This window comes from Coffea arabica, chromosome 3c (genome assembly GCF_036785885.1).
Source record: "Coffea arabica cultivar ET-39 chromosome 3c, Coffea Arabica ET-39 HiFi, whole genome shotgun sequence".
Classification (NCBI taxonomy): domain Eukaryota; kingdom Viridiplantae; phylum Streptophyta; class Magnoliopsida; order Gentianales; family Rubiaceae; genus Coffea; species Coffea arabica.
This window is the reverse complement of record NC_092314.1, coordinates 6,235,781-6,254,974: the sequence shown is the minus strand read 5'-3', so window position 1 is coordinate 6,254,974 and position 19,194 is coordinate 6,235,781. Positions and strand designations below refer to the sequence as shown.

Genomic DNA, 19,194 nt, shown 5'->3' with positions numbered 1-19,194 from the left:
CATACAGAGTCTAAAAAGCAAGAGAAAAGTCTTCAATCTCTGACAGAGAGGAAAAAGAAAACGAAAAGCTAATCTAATTCTTCATACGTGAATCTGGCTTTCTTTTGCCTTTTATAGCCGCCGCCAGTAGAAGTCTACAAAGAGTTAAGAGCAAAGCTTTTCTCTTTTAGGGTTTTAATCCCATGCATCTGGTTCACGTGGACGTGGTTCCTTAATTGGTTCTCCTGCTATTACCAATCCCAAGGGTTCGGCTTTTGGATAATCCTGTACAATTTCTGGCGTGGGCACGTCCTGAAATAAAGGGTCTTCTGGAAATTAATCTCGAAAGATTATTTTTATCGCCAACCACCTATAATTCACACAAATATCAAATATGAGCAAAATCTCACTTCTTAGCACCATGAGTTGCCAAAATTAGGACAAAATAATAGTGTAAAATGTGCTCAAAAATCGCTCTATCAAATCCCCCCACACCTGAACAATGCTTGTCTTCAAGCATTTCGGAGCTCAGAAATACAATCAAGGAAACAGAGGTCATAGTTATCTACACTAACACAAGCATCTTGCAACCCCGACAATATCGTCAAAATGAGAATATACTGGATAGGCAATTAACCAAAGAATATGCTCAATAATACTCGTCACCTTCAAGAGAATGTATGAATACTGGAAACGTTCAAATCAACATCACGGAATAACATTACCATAGGCTTGCACATTTATCAAATCTCCACCACTCAAAAGTGAATTAGATACACTGATCAAAGGGATTTTAATAGGGTTGTAATGGGATTTAGGTAAGATGTGGGATAAAAAGGGTACAGATAGGGTGTAATGTGTCAAGAAGATGCTTGATATTCACTTCATAACCACAATGCTTTACCAGGGAATTTCACAAGCAAGGCATTTCCAATTGCTACGCCCATTGTGCAATTGTCGAAATCTTACTTCTCTTCTCTTCTCTTTTATTTTTTCTCTTTTATACAAAAAGTGAACATTTTTTCAGGCATGGGCACGCCTTGTGGGCTGGAGTCTGCTGTTCACCATTCTATTGACAATTTCTCCCATTTTTCCTTCTTTTCTTTTTCTTTTCTTTTTTTTCGATCTCAGATGCACAGAAACAACACCATACAGCATCAATTCTACCAACACTTGCTACCATCGATTCCTTTGCCTTGTACAAGCAATAAATTTCAAACATCTCTTACGACACAAGGTTGAACTAGAAAATCTAATAAGGTCTCGGGTTATCAAACATGGTTAACAAACAAAAAGAGGAATAAAAGCTCAAATTGGTTCGCTATTAGGAGATAAGATGAGGGCTTGATTTTTAGATAGCTAAACAGGGTTAAATCCTAAATGCCCTTATCATTTCAAATACATCCAATTCAACAAAATGTGATCTCGACATGTATAAACTAGCAAGTTTTAGAATGCCAATACCATGTGTGATACCCACTCAATCAAACAAAAATAGAGCAAACAAGAATAATGTGCTCATGTAAGGCTCAAAAGCTCCCAAAAGTTTCAAGAATGGGTCAAGTCCAGCATATTCAACATCTAACATTACTGTCAAGAAAAAAAATAAAAATGCATAACTAGTATATTTAACCACATACCCGTGCACCTTGATTGTACAATTCATCATAGCAACATGCTCTAGCAGTTAACCAATGTAGGACTAGAGAAGTTAACTAACTACACTTTTTTTTCTTTTCTTTTTTCTTTCTTTTTTTTCTTCATTTTCCCCCTCTTTTTTTCATTTTTTTGTGTTTCTCTTCTTTTTTTTTTAAAACAAAATAAAAGGAGATAATTGTCGCGCCCCATTTTTCGCGATGGAAAAGAAAAATAAAGTGTGAGGTTTATAAAAGATATGATTTTATTTTTAAACAAGTTAAAAGGGACCTAGAATGGGACTTAAAAAGAATGCGACAATTTGGGTCCAAAATTTAGTCTAAAAGGGTTTTTAAGAAAAAACAGGAGTCGCCACTTGGTATGGAGTTTTGGTGTACCAAGTCACCCAAAAAATAAAGTAAAACAAAATAAAACCCTTTTTGACAACTCCAGGTCTTTGAAAACAAGAGAAAATGGATTCGGGAGTCACGGTTGAAGAAAGGGAAGGCAAAGATTCGATTAACTCAAATCTAAGGCACCCTTTCAACCTAGTCTAAGCTAGTTGCGAGGTTTAGTCAAAATTTTCCTAATCTAACCCTTAATTTATCACATTTGGATGTTTTCTATATGAATGCAAATCTAAAAAATATCGCAAGGGACAACATGTTCATTCAAGGGTTTAATTGAACCAATCGCATTAATTGCGAAGGTCAAAATAAATCCTCGAAGGTGTCACAAGGATGCAAATGATGAAAAAGAAAATAAAATAAAAGAAAAGAAATTAAATTATATACATATATATAAGTGATCAAAGAAAAAGGGAATGCAACATAAAGGGTATGGGAGGCAAAAAAATTCGTGCCATAATTTTCTTATACATGGATTAATAGGGTATTTAAACTAGAAAGTTATAATCACCCATTTCCCATGTTTGAAAAATAATTATCCTAACATGAACAAGCAAATGAACTAGCTTAAATGGGATGCAATTCTAAATGACATGATTAGCACCTATAGCGGGTAGGGGATAATAAAATAGGGAATATCATACAAATGAGAAAAGATCCTAAAAATGAAAATATGCATGAAAATGTGGTGAATAGCATACAATGATGAATCTAGCGCAAGATGACCTAAAGGGTCTAGCGTTGGACTAGCCCATTTCTAAAAATCCTTGCTAGCGTTGGACTAGCAAGTAAGCGGAGGGAGAAACCACAACTAGCGACATAAATTAAAACAAATAAACACATAAGAGCACGTAGCACATAACACGTAAACATAATATTTAGATGCCAAAATCCTAAGAAAAGCGGACAAAACACATAACACATAAGCCACATAAACACGCAACCTATCTATTACATCGGGGGCGCCTAACTACAATCTAGAAGGGAAAAATATAATAAAACAAATCTAATTATCCTATCTATTACATTTTTGAGGTATTTAAATGCCTCTTGAATCATTATAAAAATTAACTAAAACATATATAAGAAAATTTGAATGAATATTTAAATCAAGTAAATAAAGTATATAAAAATATATAAACACATAGGAACAAATAGGAGCACATAAGAGCACGTAATTGACATTGAAATAATAAAATAGGGGTACCTCCCGTTTGAAGTGGTGACTAAATGGAGTCAAATTGTCCTATTTATACTCACAATGAACAAAAGAATCATGGCACCACTTTAATTGAAAATAATAATAATGTTAAAATACTAAATTCACATTAACATGTCAAACGCAAAGAAATTTAAGAACATCTAAAAATTGCAAGTTGAATATGTTCAAAAATAACATAATTAGTTATTAAAGAAAAGAAACAATCATAATAAAGAGAGTCAAAATTCATTAGGGACTGAATTGCAAAGATTGAAAACTTTTAGGGACAGAAGTTATATTTTTCCAAAGTTTAAGGGTCAAAATTAAATGAAAGATAAAATTCAAGGACCAAAGTGCAATTAAATTAAGTACCTAAGTGAAAGGAATTTAAAATATTCTGGGCCGAAGTGAACTACTCCAGAGATCAGGGGCTAAAGTGCAAAATTTGATTTCTGATTGGGGAGAAAAAGGCCATTGGGCCATTATTTATTACTTTGGGCCGAAAACTACCTAAGCCCAACCGAAAATCCATAGAAACGAGCAGGCCAGCCCGTCATTTTATCACTCAAACCCGACCCAGAAATGCATGGGCTCCAGCCTCCTAGCCCATCCGAAACCCAAAAGAAAAAATAAACCAAAGCCCATTTCCAAAACCCAACCAAAACTAACTCCTGGCCCAACCGAAGAAAAAACATTAGCCCAAACCGTTTTCTTTCTTTTCTTCTCTTTCTTTTTTTTTTTTCTTCTTCTTCTTTCTTTTCTTTCTTCCCCGTTCGTTCCGTCTCTTCTTCTTCCCAGGCGAGCTGAAGCTTCAGCTGGCGGCCATGGTGGTCGCCGGTGGCGCCGCCGCCGCCGACCGCTACCGCCGGTGACCTCTCCGGTTACCAAAAATCCTCAAAATACACCCCCTCACTCGATTTTTCGCGTAGGTTCCATTTCCGGAGTTAGTTTTTACAAAAGATGATCTGAAAGTGGCCAAAAAGTCAAAATACAGTCCAGTTTTTATTTTTTAAAACACCCAAATCTTTCACCAAAAATCATAAAAAATATATTACAATACTCCTTATAACCTCTATAATACAACTATGATTTTAACTAACCAGAAAACAATAACAAAAGACTACATTAAGGCAAAACAGTCCCTAAAAATCTTTTTTGGCATTTTTTCAAACAATTAATATGCATTCACAGACATCATTTCCTTTTCCTTCATCTAGTTCATGCCATTTCCCAATTTTCAGCAATGCAACAACAACAATACGAGGCAGCCAGCAGAAATGAGAGAAAACTAAACAATGAAGCATTGATTTAATGTGCTAGACAAAAACTAAAAAAAATACCTCAATGTAGGTGTGTGTGAGGTTGAGATGGAACCGAGAGGAGTTGGGGAAGATTTTTTTTTCTGTTCTGTTTGTTTCCTCCGCCCAAGTCCGAGAGAGGGAGAGTGAGGGGTCAGGCTGCAAAATTCCGAGAGCTTCCCTTCCTCCTCTCTCGTGCGTTTCTTTTTTTCTGCCTCTGCCAAGTGAGTCCAGAGGGATTGGAGTGCTTTTTTTTCTTTTTGTGGCTTGTCTTTTTGGTCTCCTGAAACTAGAGAGAGCCGAGGGATGTCTTTTTGGGGGAGGAAGAGTGGAGTCTTTTTGTGTGAGTTGGCCTGTCCGATTTTTTAGAGAGAGCCGAGTGAGGAAATTTTTGTAGCCAAAGTAGCTTTTTTTTTTTTGTCTGTTTTCTCCTCTGCAAAATGTTGAGTGTTGGCAGAGCCGAAAGAGTACATATTTTGAGCCCCAAAGCGCCGTTCCCCCTTTTTTTGTCAGTCCCACGAGAATCAGGAGAGAACCAAGGGATTTTGTCAAATGGGTTTAGTTGTGTTTGTTTTTTTTTTCTTTTTTTCAAATCATGGCTTCTCTCTCTCTCTCTCTCTTTTTTTTTTTTAATCTGCAAAAATGAGACAAAAACATACTTAAAAATGCAAGAAAATAAATTGCTCATCAAATAGAAAATATTCGAAAAAACACAAAATTTGACAAAAATTTGGTGTCTACAGCTTGCCCCTCTTTGTCTAGAGTTTCAAAGAAACTCAAGACAAATACGTAGACACCAAATTGCTTACCTGTCTATTCTAACCGCACCTGAGCTAAAATAAAGAAAAGCAACACTTGGCTGAAATTAGTGAACAAAAGATGTAATGAAATTGCAAAACATGTGACCGAACTCATGTAGAGTTGCCTACGTATCCCACCATGGGAATCAGGTCAAACGTAGTTCGAATGCAAGTGAACCACAATGAAACAAGTGCATTGACCAACTGCGATCTTTGCAAAGTTGAAAAAGTTTGAGCTTCTTAGAACTTCTAAACATGAAACACAAAATGAATGAGAAAGCACAATTATTAACTAAAACAGTCAAGAAAGGTAACTTATCATAACTAGAAAAAGATACGCGGAGGGACGCGGTTACGCTCCAAGAAGGGGGATAGAAGGTGCGCGGTGGACGCTGAGACTCACCAACAGGAAAATTAAATTTGTATTTTTGAAAAAGATGCGCGGAGGGACGCGATTACGCTCCAACAGAAAATTAAATTGTCAAGAAGGGGGATAGAAGGGTGCGCGGTGGACGCTGAGACTTACCAACAGAAATTTAAGTTGTCAAGAAGGGGAGGTAGAAGGGTGCGCGGTGGACGCTGAGACTCACCAACAGAAAATTAAATTTGTCAAGAAGGGGAGGTAGAAGGGTGCGCGGTGGACGCTAAGACTCACCAACAGCAAATTAAATTTGTCAAGAAGGGGAGGTAGAAGGGTGCGCGGCAGGAAATTAAATTGTCAAGAAGGGGAGATAGAAGGGTGCGTGGTGGACGCTGAGACTCACCAACAGAAATTTAAATATGATCTTCTGATTTGAATTTTTTTTTTTTTTTTAAACAGGTTGGTGGGATTGACCCGAGCCCAATTAAACACTGAAAGAAATGAAAATGCAAGTTCAATACCATCAAACTGAAAGATTAAAATGCATGTTGCTCAAGTAGTAATAAACCAAGAAAACTTACTTGGCGGACTTGCAACTCTTTTGATTTTTCAAACTTTAAAAGGAAGGGAATAATGATGATTTTTTTTTTTTTCGGAAATGTATAGCAACACTTGGAGCTCAGTCCTTTTACCGTTTGCCTCAGTGTGAATCATGTTTAATTAAGCCAGTATTGTGTCACATAATTTCCTGCAAAAAAGGAAGAAACGAAACAGTGGTAATGAAAATACTGCCGCCACCATGTGATCCCTTCGCCTTGAGAACCATGTAAACATGAGTTTCAGTATCGCCAAATCGCTCCCTTAGGTTCGGTCGGTAATCCCCTTCAAAATCCTTGCAACTGTTGAATGTCAACTGACAGTACTTTATTATCACAGGACTTTCGATTTCATGACTTCCGTGGGATAAATTATAAGGGATTGTCTTTTGAATAAGACCCAAAGAATGAGAAACATTAAACAATTAATTAAAAATAAAAAAAAGTATTATGCAATAATGCTAATGTAAAATAAGTAATGATACAGAATAAATAAATTGCAAATAGAATAGTAAAACAAAATTGTTGAATTTTTGAATACAGACCCAAGGATCAAAATTTGGATTCGTATTTAGAGGATGGTCTTTGATGAGGAAAAATGTTCCATCTGACCCTTTCGTAGTCATCCATTTTGGAATTCATTGTCGGCAAAAGAACAACAGTATAAACGAGACCCAAATCAACATAGTCACCAGCTTTCAGACCTCAACATCTTCTTCTCTGCCGCTGATTCTCTTGTACTCCAAAACCCTACCTCAGCGCCCTTTCGGGTTTTCACTAAGGTTACCCCCACCCTTTTCATTTTTCAATTTTTTTTCCTTTTTTTTTTATTTTTTTTTTGTTTCTTTTTTTTTTCTCTTTTTTTTTTTTTTTTTTTTTTTTTTTTAGAAAGTGCCCTTTCAGGTTTTCACCCAGAGACATAGACAAGACAAGTTTAATCCCAACTGTATCATTGCAGTCATACTCTGATAATGAGTAGCATCAGTGAGACAATCTTCTCTGACATGTTTCAGAAAAGTTTGTATTTACATCATTTGCTAGTTGAAATTTTTTTTTTCTTCTTCAAAGTACTGCAAAAGACGAAATTCGGCAATTTTGGTTCTTGTGATTAGGATCGGATAGAGTAGCAAAGGAAAGGTTAAGGCTTGAAAGGCTTGACAGCGGATCATATGATGGGTTTGCAATCATTTGAGATAGCATTCTTTCAAAACTTACCCCGATCTAGGGTGAGAAAGAGATAAAATTTGCCCCAGTTTAATTCTGACAGAATCTCTATTTTCTCTCTCTTTTTTTTTATTTTCTTCTTTTTATTTTCTTTTTTTATTTTCTTTTTTTTCTTTTTTTAAGAAACGAATTGCCCCAGTATGGGGTTAGTGATCTTAAGGGACAACCAAGCGAAAAGGAAAATGGTTATGAAAAGTCAAAAGGAAAGAAGAAAAATTAGGGGTAGAATATCGAAATGGAAAAATGAGAGGAAGTATGCCTGAAATCCGTCTCTTGCAGTGTTTTTTTTTTTTTTTTTTCAAATGAAAAACTTTTTGCACATGTCTGCATTGATTGGTTGGGGAAAAACTTGACCGTCCATTTCCATAAGAATAAGCGCTCCTCCGGATAGCACTTTTTTAATAATGAATGGTCCTTGCCAATTGGGAGCAAACTTCCCTTTAGCCTCATCTTGCATTGGAAGAATCCGTTTCAAAACCTTATCTCCAACTTCAAATAAGCGGGGCTTGACTTTTTTGTTGTAAGCCCGAGCCATTCGTTGCTGATAACATTGTCCATGACACACGGCATTCAACCTCTTTTCATCAATCAGAGACAACTGCTCCTGACGTTCTCTGACCCATTCAGCTTCTTCTATCTGAGCTTCCATCAGAATGCGCAAGGAAGGAATTTCAACTTCTGCAGGCAGGACTGCTTCCATTCCATACATAAGAGAGTAAGGAGTTGCACCAGTAGAAGTTCTGATGGTAGTTCTGTAGGCCATCAATGCGTAAGGCAGCTTCTCATGCCAATCCCGGTGTGCTTCAGTCATCTTACGAATGATCTTTTTCAAGTTCTTATTTGCGGCTTCGACGGCTCCATTCATTTGAGGCCTATAAATGGCAGAATTTCGATGTCTGATCTTGAACTGTTCACATAATCCATCCACCATATCGTTGTTGAGGTTTTTAGCATTATCAGTGATCAACGTCTCTGGTACCCCAAAACGACAGATGATATTATTTCTTAAGAAATCCGACACCACCTTCTTAGTCACATGCTTATAGGACGCGGCCTCAACCCACTTGGTGAAATATTCAATCGCCACTAAAATGAATCGATGCCCATTTGAAGCAGGAGGATCAATAATTCCGATCACATCCATTCCCCAGATCGAACATGGCCATGGAGCAGTCATACTATGCAATTCTGTAGGAGGAGCACGTATAACATCACCATGCATTTGACACTTAACACACTTTCTAACAAAATCTACACAGTCATGCTCCATGGTAAGCCAAAAATATCCTGTTCTCATGATCTTCTTAGCCAGTAGATGCCCATTCATGTGTGGCCCACAAACCCCACTATGCACTTCTTTCATCATATAATCGGCTTCCTCTTCATTGATGCATCTCAAAAGGCCCAAATCAGATGTTTTCTTATACAGCACTTCTCCATTCAAGAAAAATCTTGCTGACATCCTGCGTAAGAAACTTTTTGCAACAGAATCAGTATCAGGAGGGTAAGATCCCGTTTTCATGAATTCCTTAATATCCTTGTACCAGGAGCGACTATCAGTGACCCTTTCTGTAACCAGACAATGCGCTGGCCTATTCTGAAGTTGGATATGTATAGGTTCAATCACCAGCTCATCTGGATGTTGGATCATCGAAGACAGAGTAGCTAAAGCATCAGCAAAGGCATTACGAGTGCGGGGAATATGTCTGAGTTCCAAATTCCTGAATTTGCTAGCCAAACTAAGCAAGTTACAATGATACAACATAATTTTTGAATCCCGAGTTACCCACTGTTTAAGCGTCTGGTGCACAAGTAAATCAGAATCACTGAATGCTATCAGTTCTTTGATCTCCATGTCCAATGCCATTTTCAATCCAAAAATACAAGCTTCATACTCAGCCATGTTGTTAGTACACGGAAACTGTAATTTGGCAGTAGCAGGATAATGTTTCCCTTCAGGCGACACTAAAACTGCTCCAATTCCAGCTCCAAAAGAGTTTGATGCACCATCGAAAAATAACCTCCATCCAGGATGCTGCTCACTCATGTTCTCAACTGCTCCAACGAATAGAATTTCTTCATCAGGAAAGTAGGTATGCAATGGTTGGTAATCATCATCTCTTGGATTTTCTGCCAAATGATCTGCTATAACTTGACCCTTGACTGCCTTTTGTGTTGTGAAGACAATATCGAATTCGGAAAGGATCATTTGCCACTTAGCCATACGTCCCGTGGGCATCGACTTTTCCAACAGGTATTTCAGAGGATCGGAACGGGAAATCAGGTAAGTGGTATAACCGAGCAAATAATGTCTCAACTTCTGAGCTGCCCATGCTAAAGCACAACAACTTCTCTCAAGAAAAGAATAGTTGGCCTCATATGCTGTAAATTTCTTACTCAGATAGTAGATGGCTTGTTCCTTTCTCCCAGACTCGTCGTGCTGTCCCAGAACGCATCCAACAGCCTCATCAAGAACAGACAAATACATAATCAGAGGTCTCCCTGGCTGAGGTGGCACTAAGACCGGAGGATTTAACAAATAATTCTTGATCTTATCAAAAGCCTGCTGACAATCTTCATTCCAATCCATTGGCGCATTCTTTTTCAACAATTTGAATAAAGGCTCACAGGTAGAGGTTAACTGTGCAATGAATCGGCCAATGAAATTGATCTTTCCAAGAAAACTTTTCACATCTTTTTGACTTTTCGGAATGGGCATATCTCGAATTGCTTTTATTTTCGCAGGATCTATCTCTATACCCTTTTTGCTGACAATAAAACCCAATAACTTACCAGCCAGAGCTCCAAAAGCACATTTTGCAGGGTTCAACTTCAAATTATACTTCCTCAACCTTTCAAACAGTTTCTTTAAATCAACCAGATGGTCCTCAACCTTCTTGGATTTAATTATGATATCATCCACATAGACTTCCATCTCTTTGTGAATCATGTCATGGAACAAGGTAGTCATGGTCCTTTGATAAGTGGCTCCAGCATTCTTCAACCCGAAAGGCATCACTCTATAACAAAAAGTTCCCCATGGGGTGATAAAAGAGGTTTTCTCTCTGTCTTCTTCTGCCATTAAAATTTGATGATACCCAGCAAAACAATCACCAAAAGATTCAATTTCGTGTCCAGCAGTATTGTCCAAAAGAATATGAATGTTTGGCAAAGGAAAATCGTCTTTCGGACTGGCCTTATTCAGATCTCTGTAATCAACACATACTCGCACCTCCCCAGATTTCTTAGGCACTGGCACAGGATTCGACAACCAGATGGGATAATGAGACACCATGATTATCTTAGCATTGAGCTGCTTCACAATTTGTTCCTTTATTTGGAGACTCATTTCTGGTTTGAATTTACGTGGCTTCTGCTTTACAGGTAAAAAATTTGGATCGGTTGGCAACCTGTGAACCACTATGTCTGTAGAGATCCCTGGCATATCATCGTATGACCATGCGAACACATCTTGAAAAAACATTAAGAATTCAATCATTTCCTCCTTTTGTTTCCTATTCAAATGAATGCTGACTTTAACTTCTTTAACCTCCGTCTTAGTGCCAATATTGATGATTTCTGTTTCTTCTAAGTTGGGTTTGGGTTTCTCTTCATACTGTTTTAAATCCCTTGAAATAGACTCAAATTCTTCCTCGGTATCGCTCTCGCTTTGAATTTCAGATTGCATGATTTCAAGCTCATGAGAGATATCGAGATTGCAGCCATCGAATTCCAAAATGGTGACATCCAAAGGGTCAAAGGATTTTATTTGTGGCCATCTGAAAATAGAATAGAACATAAGTAATAAACAAATAGCAAATACTGGAGAAGCCTTTCATTTCATTAAGTTCAAAATGTATCGAGACTTCACAAAAAGATAGATATACAGACATGATTGCTATTTGAAGACATATTTAACTCAAACCTTTATTTTCATTTCAGCAATTTTCTTGAACAAAGCAAGTTATATTAACTGAAACAAGAATAAAGGTTTAAAAGATGAAAGCAATTTCTTTTAACAAAAGATCCAGACTACTGTCCTATCTGGATGTGATCTAGACAAAAGACAATCCCCTTAAATTTACCGAAATTCCCTTCGAGAGGGAAGATAATCAGCAGTCCAGTTCTGAATAGCTCCTTCGGTAATTGGCAAAAATTCTGCATTCTCTGATGGCTCCTCCTCACAAGTAGCCCCGACAAATAGCTGAGACAGGTCCACTTCAATCTCCTCCACAGGATTCTTCGTTTCAGGCATAATCACCTCCGATGGACGAGGAAAAATGTGATATAGCGGAGGGATATATAAGGCAGTTTGCTTGCCCTTCTTTTCGGCTTGTTTCCGAGCTTGCATTTCCTTTCTATCCTTAGCAGTTGGATGAAATCCCAGTCCAAATGTATCCTTCTGCGTCGGGATCTCTATTGGCTCCAAAATTCCTTGCAATTCCCTCCCAAGACCTTTTCCTATTTCGTATCCGCCTCGGATCATCTCCCTAGCCATCATAATACTGGCCTCTGGCAAATTTGATTGAGTGAACGACTTATCCCTAGATGCCCATCCTACAGAGACTATGTCAGCAACATGATGAGATGAAATTGGAGTCCCTTTTCTGTCTTCACCTTTGAATTTTGCATCAATGATCATGGTACAGTCATCCTCAGCAAATACAGTAATGAGCTGATCATTCACAATAAATCTCAACATTTGATGCAGAGAAGATGGCACTGAATTGGAAGCATGTATCCAAGGTCTTCCAAGTAAAATGTTGTAAACACTGGAGAAATCCATGACTTGGCAAGTAACTTGGAATTGAGCAGGGCCTATCTCCAATACGAGATCTGCTTCACCCATAGATTCCCTCCTTGAACCATCAAATCCTCGAACCACAGTTGCAGATGGACGGAGTTTAATATCAAAAAATCCAAGCTTGGTGAGAGTGTTCCATGGACAGATATTCAACGCTGACCCATTATCCACTAAAACCCTCGGCAACAGCTTTCCATTGCAACGGACCGATATATACAAAGCTCTGTTATGCCCGATCCCTTCTGCAGTCAGATCATCATCGGAGAAGGTAATATAATTAGCAGCAAGTACATTCCCCACAATGTTAGAAAATTTATCCACCGGAATATCTTTAGGGACTTGAGCTTCGTTCAGAATTTTGAGCAATGCTTCTCTGTGCAGCTCGGAAGTCAAGAGAAGATTCAGAAAAGAAATCTGAGCAGGCATCCTATCCAACTGCTCCACTATTTTGTACTCGCTTCTTTTCAGCATTTTCAGAAAATCTACAGCTTCATTTTCAGACACACGAGGCTTGGGTGTCGGAGATTTAACTTTGGCCCTGGATTGAACATCAATATCGGAGTTTCCCACAATTTTCCCAGATCTAGTAATAGTAGATATATCTTCCTTCAAACAATCTTTACCCCCAATTAACAGACTGGGCTCCTCGTAGTTCCATGGTACCTCTTGCAAGTTATTGACAGGCATTTGCTCTGGAAATTCGAGAATGGCAGGCTCTGATATATCCCATTCAAAAGAAGGAAGATCCAAAATAAAAGGAACCTCAGAATTGTCAACCTCGGAGGGCCCTCCTTCTACCATAAACGGCTCCTCTTTCTCAAACACAAAAGATTTTAATTTTTCCTCAGTACTATCCTTAGTTATGGACTCTTTAACAGACAGTAGTTTCCTCATCTCCGCATGGTCAGTCTCCATCACGCCAAATACTTCAGTTTCATCTACAATGTACTGACTGGGGTCGACAAAATCTTCATCAGCGATGATAACCCCCACAGTGCTCCCATGCTCAGGAAGAGGATTCTTACTAACATTCGGTCCCTGCTCTCCCTTTCTTCTGAGAAGGATGTCTCCAGAGTCAATCATGTCCTGAATTTTATGTTTTAAAGCCCAACAATTGCCAGTGGTATGACCTGGACTTCCAGAATGATAAGCACAGATTACATGCGGATCATAACCGGCAGGAGGACCTCTAGGATAGATTTTGGGAGGAACAGTGCCAATTTTTCCAGCTGCTTTTAATTGCTCATACAACTGATCAATAGGTCGGCCCAAGTTGGTGAAGGTTCGAAATTGCCTCTGAGTTTGAATTCCACTGGTTTGCAAAGGATTTTGAGAAGGGTTATTGTTTTGCAGGGTTGGTCTGGAATGGTAAATGGGACGAGAGTGATTTTGAAAAACAGGTTGTGGAGTTGGAGGTAAGGGCGAGGTATTCAAATGATTTGGTCGAGAATGATGGAATTGGGTAGTGGTGTGGTAGACTGGTTGAGGATTGGTGTAATACGGGTAAGGAAAAGAATAGGTGGGATGGTTTCTGGGTCTGAAAGACGGGCCCTGATCCCATATAAAAGCAGTTTCTCCTTCTTTCTTCTTGAATGGGGGTTTTTTCCCATTGTTGCTTTGATTTTGTAGAGCATCTAATTGCAACTTTAATGCAGACACATTAACAATCTTTCCTGCTTTGACAAATTCATCATACTCCTCCAATTTGTTAATGATAGCAGCAAATGGACTTCCAGTCATGCGAAAGATCTCTTCAAAATAGGGTGGATCGTGAGCCTTGATGAAAGTACGAACAATCTCCTCCTCAGTCATAGGAGGCTCCACTTTGGCAGCTAACTTTCTCCACCGTTTTGCGTAGGTCTTGTGATCTTCCGACGGCTTTCTTTTCGTACCCTCCAGTGTGGTTCGTGTTGGTGCCAACTCACAGTTAAATTCATACTGCTTCACAAAAGCAGTTGATAGATCCAACCAGGTTTTGACCTCTTCAGACTTCAAATTTGAATACCAATCTAGAGCATCTCCCTCCAAACTTTCCGGAAATAGACGCATAGGCAAACTCTCATCATCCACAGGTTTACCTAACTTGTTGGCAAACATTTTGAGGTGCGTCTTAGGATTTCCAGTTCCATCATACTTGCTAAATTTAGGGGTTTTGAATCCCAACGGTAGCTGAATATCTGGGAAAAGACATAATTCATCGTAGTCCAAACCACCATGCCTGCTCAACCCTTGATTCTTTCTCATAAAATCATCGAATCGGTCCAACCTTCTTAACAAATCTTTATCAATGGGTGTAGGTTGTTCTTCCATCGCCGCCTTCCCTTGAGATCCAGTATCCAGTACAAAAGGCTCTGCAGTATGGTGGTGGGGTCCCTGAGGGTTGGGGGGAATGTTCAGATTGGTTTGTGGATGGGTTTGAGGGATTTGACTACTGGTTGGGTTCACCAATACATAATTCGGATGCATATAGGAAAAGTCTGAATTTAGTCGGGTGAAGGTATTTTCAAGTGGGTTAGCGCAAGGAGGAAAGAAAGGTGTTTGGGTATTGGATGTATGGGGTGGTTGATAGTCTTGTGCAGGTGGGTGATTATCGATAGGTTCTTGGTCGTTTGGGACCCCACCACCATTGTTGCTAGCGACCAGCTGATCAATTACACGCCTTTGTGCGGCCATTTCAGCACTTAACTCATTGAACTTGCCAAGTACCTCATTTAACTGAGCTCCCAATGCTGTGAAGTCCGGTGATGTAACCATAGCAGATCTTTCCGAAGCTTCAGGCGCTGAACTCATGTTTACAGACTGTCTCAAGGCTCTACTTCGGGATCTGGTGATGATGGGGCTTCTTTGGATAGCAATTGTGAAAAATACCTGATAGGGGGGAAAAGAAACTCATTTAGGGTTGGACTTTCTGTCAAATTGCTGTGATTTATTCAAGAAAAAGAAAAAAGAAAGAAAAGAAAAGAAACATGAGTTAGTAGATATCTAAATAATTCGGATGCATGTCCTATGGGGGAGCCCTTTTCTGCCAAGGGTAGGCCTAACATGATGCAACACCTTCGAAGTGAGACCTGTTTATCAAACCTGTGTTTCGAAAAATAACTTTGCAACAGATAAGGATCATTTCATTGATGGATTTCAAAATATCATACATCATCTACATCATTTCTCGAAGTTGATTTCGTACAAGATCATTAAACTTTTTCAATCTATCTATCACAGCATCTTTTGGCTCTCTGGAATAAGGATTCTGCATGCGTTCAGTTTGATCATACAACCTGCCACACTTTCTCTTCAATTCCTGGTGTCTTTCTTGCATTTCTTCACACAGTCTTTTATTCTTCTCTGCTAGACCCTTATTCACTTTCACAGATTGTCTTAATTGTGCATTTTCTGTGTCTTTCGCCTCAATGATTGCCATTAGTTTCTTGACTTCCTCGGACTGTTCCATCAATGGTCGCCCAGCACCAGATTCTCTGAGCCACTCCTCGTATTGAGGGGTAACCAAAGCCATTTGTTTAAGTTGCGGAACATAAGCGATATCCTCATCATCGGACAGTGTTTCCCAAGCTTCGACAATTGATACTTTCATCGGAATTTTGTCTGGACAGATCCCCTTGCCAAAACTGATGGTGAAATCGGTCAAGTCAGGTGTGAGTGGTACTCCTTGAATGCGTCCTAACTGTCTGAGAAACCTTTTCGGAGTGTATGCCATGATGCCTTGAGTTCCCAATAACGGTATCAAATCTGATGACTTGGCGCGCAGAACAGGGTTAAAACAGTCGGTCCAGTCTAGTACCCATCTAATCTTTTGATCTGACAATACCCTCAAAAAGTCCAGCCATTCCGATGCACTTCTTGGCAAATTACTTTGGTCAACTCTCTTATGATGGGTAGAGATCCAATTATACCCAATCAATGGTAGACCATCAAGAGCAGGCAACTGTCTTCGAAAATGTTCCATGGCCCATATATGCAAAATTCGATTTGATCCATAAAAGAACTTTGACCCCCTTTGGCAGTTGGTGCACGCAACAAAAATGTCAGCTAACACAATCGGTACTATAGAGGCTTGTCGATCCTTAATTCCAAAAAACAAGTCAGACAGGAGTTTAGTGATTTTGAAACCAATTTTCTTATCTTTTCTAGGAAACAAATAAATCCCCGCCATCACAAGTCCATACACCAGCGGCCTCTTACATTCCCATGTTACCTTAGATGTAAATGAAAAATCCTTCGAATACTTATCAAACCCGTCTTTCATTGCGAATCTGTCAAACAAAAATTTTACATCTATGCTCTGATCTGATCCTCGCACTACAGACTCTTTTAGTCCAGTAAAATGACAGAATTCAACCTTGCCAGAAGCAATCGGAAATATCACTGCTGTACCCTTTACTGACAAATTCAGAAGACCGGCTACCTCTTCAATGGTCGGAGTCAACTCCTTGCTTCCTATCCGAAATGTTGAACCATCGGGATCCCACAATTGAATTAAAGCTTCTACCAAATATCCATCTGACTCAATGTCTTTGAAATCCCCAATTGGTCCAAGGTAGGAGGCGACCTGATTGATCTCACTAAATGAAAGAAGCCCTGGCCATCTTCGAACCTCCATTGGAACTGTTAACAGCTGACTGATTTGTTGAGGCCTGTCCATCTAAAGCATGTAATGTAGATTAAATACCTTACCTACAGGCCTCACTTCTCCAGTTTTACAAGGATTTAAACATGAATATCCCACAGAGGGTTAGTTACCCAGGGACAACAAGGTTATTATATTCCTAAAATGGGATTCCCTAAACGGCATTCCCTCTAGGGTTAATGCATGATGCCAATTTATCAAAGCGACTAAATATGCATTATACAAATGAAACATGACCTAAAAGAATCCCCTTTTGTATGCCGGGGTGAGCCTAAAATGAAATGTATTCATGCTGTAAATGCGAAACATTGAATTTAAACGTGTCATATCACATAGGGTAGGCTCTTAGAGAGTACCATGCCAGGACTCTTATTTTCTAGGGCTTATGAATGCAATGGAGACAAAAACCAAGAAAAGTTAGTTCAATCAGACAAATACACAACACATTGTAGCAAAACAATACAAAGAGAGAAAGCAATAAAAGGAAAAGAGGGGTTGGATCCCTCCCCTCGTGAATAGTGTCACTAATAGGGTAAGACAGATTCTACCTTAGGTAAACTATCATGGATGCATGAGGTATCGGCTCACTAATGCATCTAGACTCGATAGGTTTTAGGTCCCCGAGCCTTCAGACTTGGAAACCAAAGGTCATCAACCCCGAGGTTCTTTGTCGGTGGCTCGAGCGATTCCCCAGACATTGCTACGCGCACGTCGTGCCACGGCCACATGTCCAAGTGAATCTATCAAAAATCCTCAATCTTCGACTAAAAGCTAAAGGTCATCAACCCAAAGCTTAAAATGGAAGATTGAGTGACCCCTCGGATCATGCTACGCACACGTCGTGTCGCGATCACACGTCCAAGTGGGTCGCCTAATCCTAACAGGGAAGAGTGGCGTGACAAGCCACTAAAAGAAAAATAAATGAGGGACAAAAGATAAAACGTATGCACGTATGCTAGTGCTTGGTTTGGAGGGGAAGGATCGAGAACCAATGCGAGGCTCTAGGGTAATATTCCCCACCCCCCAAATGCAAAGCGCGAAACAAAAGTAAATAAATAAATCATTCATCACATACACGTAAGACGAGGAACAATTACGAGTGTGAAATGCAAAACATCCTAAAAAAGAAAAATGCAACCTAAAACATCCAAATATGATAAATATAAGGGTTAAAGAGAGAAAAGACGACTAAACCAAGTGCTTGGACTCTCTAACGTCCCCAGTGGAGTCGCCAAGTTGTCGCGCCCCATTTTTCGCGATGGAAAAGAAAAATAAAGTGTGAGGTTTATAAAAGATATGATTTTATTTTTAAACAAGTTAAAAGGGACCTAGAATGGGACTTAAAAAGAATGCGACAATTTGGGTCCAAAATTTAGTCTAAAAGGGTTTTTAAGAAAAAACAGGAGTCGCCACTTGGTATGGAGTTTTGGTGTACCAAGTCACCCAAAAAATAAAGTAAAACAAAATAAAACCCTTTTTGACAACTCCAGGTCTTTGAAAACAAGAGAAAATGGATTCGGGAGTCACGGTTGAAGAAAGGGAAGGCAAAGATTCGATTAACTCAAATCTAAGGCACCCTTTCAACCTAGTCTAAGCTAGTTGCGAGGTTTAGTCAAAATTTTCCTAATCTAACCCTTAATTTATCACATTTGGATGTTTTCTATATGAATGCAAATCTAAAAAATATCGCAAGGGACAACATGTTCATTCAAGGGTTTAATTGAACCAATCGCATTAATTGCGAAGGTCAAAATAAATCCTCGAAGGTGTCACAAGGATGCAAATGATGAAAAAGAAAAGAAAATAAAAGAAAAGAAATTAAATTATATACATATATATAAGTGATCAAAGAAAAAGGGAATGCAACATAAAGGGTACGGGAGGCAAAAAAATTCGTGACATAATTTTCTTATACATGGATTAATAGGGTATTTAAACTAGAAAGTTATAATCACCCATTTCCCATGTTTGAAAAATAATTATCCTAACATGAACAAGCAAATGAACTAGCTTAAATGGGATGCAATTCTAAATGACATGATTAGCACCTATAGCGGGTAGGGGATAATAAAATAGGGAATATCATGCAAATGAGAAAAGATCCTAAAAATGAAAATATGCATGAAAATGTGGTGAATAGCATACAATGATGAATCTAGCGCAAGATGACCTAAAGGGTCTAGCGTTGGACTAGCCCATTTCTAAAAATCCTTGCTAGCGTTGGACTAGCAAGTAAGCGGAGGGAGA

At 38.9% G+C, this 19,194-nt stretch overlaps 1 protein-coding gene and 1 long non-coding RNA gene across 2 annotated transcripts; both read right to left on the bottom strand.

The window, feature by feature from the left end:
- Positions 1 to 2,937: 2,937 nt before the first annotated feature.
- On the bottom strand, positions 2,938 to 5,030 carry LOC140037602 (uncharacterized). Its single transcript, XR_011841526.1, has 2 exons — positions 4,563 to 5,030; positions 2,938 to 4,187 (listed from the first exon to the last, which is right to left on the bottom strand). It is a non-coding gene; the product is annotated as an uncharacterized lncRNA (long non-coding RNA).
- A 2,761-nt stretch (positions 5,031 to 7,791) lies between these two features.
- LOC113693243 (uncharacterized) lies at positions 7,792 to 15,188 on the bottom strand. The gene is made up of 5 exons (XM_072082892.1): positions 11,587 to 15,188; positions 9,509 to 11,280; positions 8,767 to 9,454; positions 8,325 to 8,679; positions 7,792 to 8,216 (listed from the first exon to the last, which is right to left on the bottom strand). The coding sequence occupies exons 1-5, from the start codon at positions 15,093 to 15,095 to the stop codon at positions 7,800 to 7,802; spliced, it is 6,741 nt and encodes a 2,246-aa protein (XP_071938993.1). The 5' UTR covers positions 15,096 to 15,188; the 3' UTR covers positions 7,792 to 7,799.
- Positions 15,189 to 19,194: the final 4,006 nt, after the last annotated feature.

Bases quoted from the DNA above. Each gene is read 5' to 3' on its own strand.
- LOC113693243 (XM_072082892.1), bottom strand. From the start codon at position 15,095: ATGAGTTCAGCGCCTGAAGCTTCGGAAAGATCTGCTATGGTTACATCA. The intron at 9,455-9,508 runs GTGCATCAAACT...TGTCGCCTGAAG, and splicing joins ATGGAGGTTATTTTTCGATG to GGAAACATTATCCTGCTACT. The intron at 8,217-8,324 runs ATCATTCGTAAG...GCAACTCCTTAC, and splicing joins CAAATAAGAACTTGAAAAAG to TCTCTTATGTATGGAATGGA.